Source organism: Populus nigra, chromosome 14, assembly GCF_951802175.1.
Source record: "Populus nigra chromosome 14, ddPopNigr1.1, whole genome shotgun sequence".
Classification (NCBI taxonomy): domain Eukaryota; kingdom Viridiplantae; phylum Streptophyta; class Magnoliopsida; order Malpighiales; family Salicaceae; genus Populus; species Populus nigra.
The window spans coordinates 9673594-9680776 of NC_084865.1; the positions used below are offsets into that span (position 1 = coordinate 9673594).

The following is a 7183-nucleotide window of genomic DNA, read 5'->3' on the forward strand; positions in this document are numbered from 1 at the left end:
TATCTAAGTTCTTGCTTTGGTTTCTTACTTTATTGCTTAAGAAACCACAGCTAAAATTTAAAAAGAAAAAAAGAAAAAAAAACTATCAAGTACTTAAGAATGATGGGGTTTTTTAATCAATAATTATATACTCAATAGCTAAAATTAAGCACTCTCCATTGAGCACCCTTAAGTTCTAGGTAAATTCTTTTAATCCTTAAATTTTCTTAAGGTGATTTCCAAATTAATTAGTTGAGTCTCTGTCTTTTTTCAATATCACATCATTGTTCATTTCCATTAAAACTTTACTATTTTATTTACTTCTTAGCAATATTGTAATCGATTCCATTAAATTTTATTTTATTTTAAATTAACATGGGTGATTAAAGATTTAAAATATATTTTTTAAGCTGATTCAAACAACACAATAAGATTTATGTTAATTATAATAATCTCAATTTATCCTCAAATAAATATGAAAAAATTGCAAATAAAATTGAAAATAAAACTCAATAATAATTTATAAATTTTATTTATAATTAATTTACTTTTTACAATAACATCAATATTTGTTAAAATTTATTCAAATTCACTGAAGCATTGATTTGAGCTAAATTAAAATGAAACAAAGTTCTGTAAACGGATCCGCAACAAAATAGCTAGGAGGAGCCCACTTGCTAGTTTTATGGTCTTAGTAATTATTGACATCTTGTATTTTGTTTTACGGTCTTTTATTTCATTATTAAAATGCAAAACCATAACATACATTAAAAATAATAACAATTAACAAATTTAATATTAAGGGGTGCAAATGAACGGTTTATGGCATCTTCTCTTTCCGCTTTCTACCCAATTTCTTGTACCTAACTGTATCATAGCTTTTAAATCTGATTCAAGAGTTGATCATTCAAGATAAATTATAAATAAAATAAAATTAATTAATTATAAATTAATTTATTTTTTTTTTATAAAAAAATAATTTTAAAAAATATAAATAAATAAAATCAAACGAGTTTTAACCGAGTTTTGATTAGACTTTTTACTAGATTGTACTGAGTCAATTTTCCTCTTATTCTAGTTGAAAATCAAATCAATTTAGATCTTAAGTTATCCTAGTCAAAGGTCAACCAACCAAGTCGAGTTAAATTTTAAAACAATAACCTGAAATTAACATTAACTGATTTAATTAATTAATTAATTAATTATATAAACACTCCAATTCATTCATATTAGTCAATGTGGTTAGGCTTTGCATAAACTACGAGCGAAGATGAACAAGTCCAAGTGGATTGGATAGAAAGATGCTATTAATAACATTTTCTCTGAGCTGTTGATATCATTACGTAAAGCCGCACATCACAAACTGCCTAACATCATCGTCCTAATTGTTCAGTAATTTCCAATTGAACTTTAGTCCTGAAAGTCTGTGTTAAGAAGATAGACTACTTTAGTCATCGACGACTTGCTAAGAAGACCAGCAAAGGTAAAGAAGCCGAAGGCCGACCGAATTTTATTGACTACTAATGATATCTCTCCTACCATTGCTTTTACCTAATCCACTTGTATATGTTCAGGTAAAGAATGGCCAGAACAACTAGGGCTGTTGCCTTTTCCAAACTTAAAATTAATATTTTCATTGGAGATATATATATATATATATATATATATATATATATATATATATATATATATATATATATATATATATATATATATATATATATATCCTTTCTTGAAAGGAGACACTGTTTCCTTGGAAGCTCAACGTACTGCACGAGCGAGCAGCAGCGCGAGCGAGCTTCCATAAATTGATGACATTATTTAGGTTTTGCATGGAACACATAGAGATCAGGACAACCCTAGCTAGTCAAAACTTGACTAACATTCACTTTCACACCTATCAGCCTAGCCTAATTCACAACAGCTAGCAAACGGCATTTGCATAGATCGATCAATTCATTTAGCTAGCAGTGTGAACTGAACCCGCCAGTACTCCATGGATTTCCACTTTCCATGCCACCGTACCAGTTAACTGGGAATGACGTGAAAAGACGTGTATACAAGGAAAATACAAAGGCGGGTGATTAAGGTTATCAATAAAGAGATGGATAGGAAATATGGATCCCGCGCGACTTTATTGAGAGATGACAAGACCTCTTTGTTTTTTCCAAGACCGTTAAAGATGACAGTTCATGATGAGGAGCTGCTAGTGCAGAATGGAATCAAACAGTTTCCGGCTTAATTAATTAGCACAGTCCGTCCAGCTCGGTCGGTCGGATAGAGCTAAGGATGGATCATCAATATCCCTTATTGGATTGGATATATGGATTGCCTTGGTTTTTCTATCTGTGGGTTTTCACCTTTCTCATCTAAACAGCTGGAAATCACCAAGTACGTTTTCTTGATTGTAAGAAATTATTAACTGGCAACAAGAACACCATTGACATTTAGGCGCGCTTCTTTTTCTTAATATCTTTGTAGACATCAAGTCTCCGGACAATATTTATTTGAGATAAATCAAAATGATTTATGAAAAATAAATAAATAAAAATCAAGCAAGTATTAAATGGTAAAAACAAAAAACAATTTTATAGAAGCATTTACAATTCTTTACCCATTGCTAAATACGTATATACTTAGAGTACTATATATATACTGAGCCAGTTTCGGTACGTAATAACAATCTGCTTTCTCATCCATATATATCCCTCGTCTGATCATGATAATTCGTATCATACTTTTAGTGCAAAATCCCGTGAAGTTGGTGAGTCATGGCATTGACTTGGTGCCTTTTATATATAACAGGCGTTCAGTGCATGTTAAACCTATTTTAATTTCGATATATGCACCTTTCCTCTACTCTTATTTTAATCTTGAAGGGAAAACACTGAAATAATTACAGAATTACTAAGCTCAATTGTTCATTTATATGTGCAACGTGCAATATCATCACAGTCATGTACACAAACTCATAGAATTGTCAAAGACAAACAACTTATTGCTGGCAACATAGGATGGATGATTCCCCATCATAAAAGTGTATGATCCCAATCGATTGACTAGAAAAACAACAATTAGTGAAGAAAGCAACATAAAAAGATAGAAACGGACGTGCTTGTCATGTGTAGCCTGAGGACCGTGCTTTTAGTGGATTTTTCTTTTGTTACATTAATATTATTGAGAAATATTGACGATGAAGATGAGATCAAGGCACCCACATTTCTTTAGGGGAGATACATAGATATCATAATGTTTTGGGCTGGATTAAAAAACGTCACCGTCTCGGAACCTCCTGTATGGACCATACGGCATTGTTCCAAACTAAAGCCACCAAAACGAGGAAAAAGGAAAAGGGGGTCCCTATGGAGGTAAAGACGGGGAAGAAAATACCTCATACCCACTCGTACTATCACATCTCTCCCCCATTGCAAAAGGAGGCAAACCCACAGCAGCTAAAAGCCAAATCTCCCGTCAATTTCCATCGTATATAATAATAAATAAATAAATAAAGCAAAAATATACCCCGGCACCACCAAATTAAGTTCACCCATAAAAGTTGCCCATTATGACCATATATCTTGTCATATGAACATATAATCTGGACGGGCAAAAGACAACCATGCCCCTCATCAGGACATAGGTGGTCCTGTGTGCCCAAGGACAGGCCTCGTTATTTGCCGTCTACTGACCCTAATTAGAAAGATACCACGAACCCGATTAACAAAGGAAAAGATCGTCAAGATAACTAGATGAGGTATATAATCGAGAAAAAGGCATGCAAATGATACGGCCAAAAAGTTCTTGCATGCGGTTTATTCCGATTCACACATGATCGATTTCATCCACGAACCATCTAGCAGGCTTTCGAATATATACAAACAAAAGTTGATTGGCGAATAAGATTACCATATTATCCCCACAAGAGACTTATGCTGTGTTTGGCTGAGAGAGGATCTAAAAAGCCACATCCATTTACAAAAGTTGAGAGGATTATTGAAAGTGAGGATATTCCCCGTTTTTTACAACAGAACCCCATATCTTCTCATTCCTTTTTTTTCCATCCCCGAAAATTCTCCACGATCGAAGACCCTACTAAGACACTACAAAAAAAATTTCTAAAAAAAAAATAAAATAAAATAAAAAACATTTCATTTCCGTGTTAAGAGTTTTTCTTTCTTTTTCTACTCCGAAAGTGTTTAGAACTCTCTAGGGTCAACAAAAATTGACAAGCCGGGTGGTGATTTAGTCCAGTCACCAACAGACCCGTCGCTGTAGTCCTCCCCAAGCCTCTTAATACACCACAAATCCTCTGCGCACGATAGCATTTTCCAGTGTGGTATTCCTAACTTAAGCGGCTCGCGATTTGCTACCTCTGTAACCACCACTCCACACCCGCTCTCTTTAGCCAAATTATGCACGTGACCACACAACGCTTTCATCATTTTAGCTGCGCGTGGCCCTTCACCCCCCAAGCCATACATAAAATACAACCCGAAGGGCCTAAACACCGCAGGTACCGAAGGCAACCTCAAGAATGGCAACGCCTTGTCGACAACTCTCGTTGTTTTAGCAAATGTCCGCTTCACGCGCGACGCGCCACGCACTTCGAGTCTAAAAACATCCTTGCAGTTCCACACGCTGAGCACAGCCCACGACTCCGGCGGGTCGGATAGAAAGTTGTCCGGCCCGGCCCACGACCCGGACTTTAAACTGCCACGTGGCACGGCCAAGAAATTCCCCACATTCAGCTTGTTCTTGAGGACGGAGTCAATGTCCCGAGGGAAGAACTCGGTGGTGGCGAATCGTCGTCGGTACAGCAACTCGGCGTCGTGCGGGGTGAGTTTGATGATTGTTACACGATTTGATACAGGGACCCGGTGAGCAAAGACCGGGTTGACTAGGATCGAGGGAGTACGGAACTTGGAGTAGCCGCATTTGTCGGTGAAGAGCTTAACGGAAGCGTGGTTGTCGTTTTCAGTTGCTATGTAGGAATATTCAGCGCCGTTTTGACGAAACCAATCTTCAATTTGATGTACCAATTTTAGGCCTATGCCCATCCTCCTGAGAAAAAGATTGGATTAAATTAAATGAATAAGATACAATTATTAATATTAATTAGCATCATCATTATTATTGAGCATTGAAGACAAAAGATAAGAGATGTTACAAGAGATGTTACTATGTCTTAATAATAATAATAATATTAAAATGGTTCGACCCAATAATTAGAGGGGATATGTCATTTAATTATAATAATCAATTACACCCAGTCTTTCACTGTATATGGGAACGAAAATCAGCATTTTTTTTGGACAACTTTCTTTTCATAACGTAAAGTAAATCCATCTCTTCAATCCGATCAAGTTGACGACAAAATGCAAAAGAACAAAACATAGCATTAGCATCCAAGTTGATTTGTTTGGAATTACAAGTAGATGTGAGAATGTGGGGTCATTTCTTGATTGGGATATTTCAGGGAAAAGGAAAATAATTAGAAAAAACAGTGGTGTGCTAAGATGAAGATGGAGGCTAGGAGCACTTACCGGTGTGAAGGAGAGACACGAAGGCCTAAAATGTAAGCAACTTTGGTGTAAACAGGGACGGGTTTGGAAAGGTCATTGTTATTGATGACATTGTAGGAGTAGTTGTTTTTCACAGTTCTTGAAAGCTTTTTGCCACATGTAACGGTTTTGATGCAACCTCTTATCATCCCCACTATCTCTTCACCTATCTCGGCCACCTATTAATAATATTACATGGCATGGTTACACATGATTAGTCAATCTCGTTTTCTCGAAGGTAGTGATTAGCAGGTAAGAAAGAAAAAATTAAGGAAAAATTTCACAGAAAATTAATGGACAAGTACTAATGTTCGTGTGTACCAGCATGAGGAAAGCAGGGGAATTGCGGACCCTGCAAATTGGGTCACCCAAGAGGTCGGTAAAGAGAGAGAGCTTGCCGCCGGGACCAACCTCACATCTTCTCTCTACTTCTTCAACACCAACTCCATCTTTTCTTGGATCAAATTCTCTAACCACTATCATATTCACTCTCTCTTCTCCCATAATATATATGTGTGTGTGTGTGTGTGTGTGTAACTATTTGTAATAAAATTAAACACAACAAGAGGAGAAAAAACGAGGTTAGAGAGAACCTTAAAGGGCAACAAAGGCTACAACTTTAGTTGGGATTGGAAAAGGTATATATATATATATATATAGAGAGAGAGAGAGAGAGGGAAGACGAGGGATAGGTAAGCAGACTGAATAACTTGTGGAATAAGCAAGGAAAGATCACTCAAGAGCAAAGGCTATATGAAGCTAGCTTAGGGGGGGAGTCCTTCGAAATTAGAGAAACCAAAAAGGATCAAAAAAGAGAATATCTTCGAAAGAGCTAAGATATGGCATAAATAACGAAAGAAATTAACAAGAGAAGAAAGGAAATCAAGAGGGTGCGGCAAGCCCTTCGAGTTTCAACTTGCGGTGCTAGCTATCTCCTTTACTTATAGGTGGTGGGTAGTTCTTCACTGCGGAGGCTCAAGTGCACTTATGGTACCTATAAATACCTGAATTTTGTGGGTTTTTTTTTAAGGAAAAAACTCCCTCTCTCTCTCTCTCTCGCCCCCCTTTTCCTTCTCTCTCTCTATTTTTATTTAATTCAGTTCTTTTTCAAGTCCCTATCTCTTCCTCCCCCATCTGTCTGTCTATATGTCCTTTATTTCTTTCTCTCTCTCTTACTGGTAACAATATTATTAATAAATGGTTATCCTTCGAATATATATAGTAATTGGTAGTAATAAATAAGAAATGCTCATCATCACAGGAAAACAACAATAAAAAATCGGAAGAGGAAATGGCGGCTTTGGCTGCGCAGCTCTCCCTCGGTTACAAGTATTTCATTTTAATCATATACGATGCGTTGCCATCATTACCTTTATTTTACCTTTCTCTTACTCTCCCTCTCTTCTTCCGTCCATCCATCATCATCCGTATTTTATCATCATGATGTATAAATCATACCCATTTATTAAATATCATGCCCCCGTTGAGTTCCCTCGTAGTCTTATCCGGATTGTCAGTTCACCGTATCAATTCTAAAAAAATGTTGTTCAGTTTTTTAAAATTAAATGATAGTGTTATAAATATTTATAAATATAAATATTTTCATGTTAAATTACTGATCAATTAAATTAGTCCTCGAGATT

General features: G+C 36.0%; 1 protein-coding gene across 1 annotated transcript; it reads right to left on the bottom strand.

The window, feature by feature from the left end:
- Window positions 1-3930: 3930 nt before the first annotated feature.
- Window positions 3931-6602, bottom strand: LOC133672864 (probable N-acetyltransferase HLS1). Its single transcript, XM_062093413.1, has 3 exons — window positions 5862-6602; window positions 5523-5719; window positions 3931-5040 (listed from the first exon to the last, which is right to left on the bottom strand). Exons 1-3 carry the CDS (start codon window positions 6042-6044, stop codon window positions 4176-4178), a joined length of 1245 nt encoding a protein of 414 aa, XP_061949397.1. The 5' UTR covers window positions 6045-6602; the 3' UTR covers window positions 3931-4175.
- Between the last annotated feature and the right edge of the window lie 581 nt (window positions 6603-7183).

Excerpts from the sequence above, each read along its gene's own strand:
- LOC133672864 (XM_062093413.1), bottom strand. The coding sequence starts at position 6,044 with ATGGGAGAAGAGAGAGTGAATATGATAGTGGTTAGAGAATTTGATCCA. Across the intron at positions 5,720-5,861 it reads CCCCTGCTTTCCTCATGCTG|GTGGCCGAGATAGGTGAAGA; the intron begins GTACACACGAAC and ends TATTATTAATAG. Across the intron at positions 5,041-5,522 it reads CGTGTCTCTCCTTCACACCG|GAGGATGGGCATAGGCCTAA; the intron begins GTAAGTGCTCCT and ends TCTTTTTCTCAG.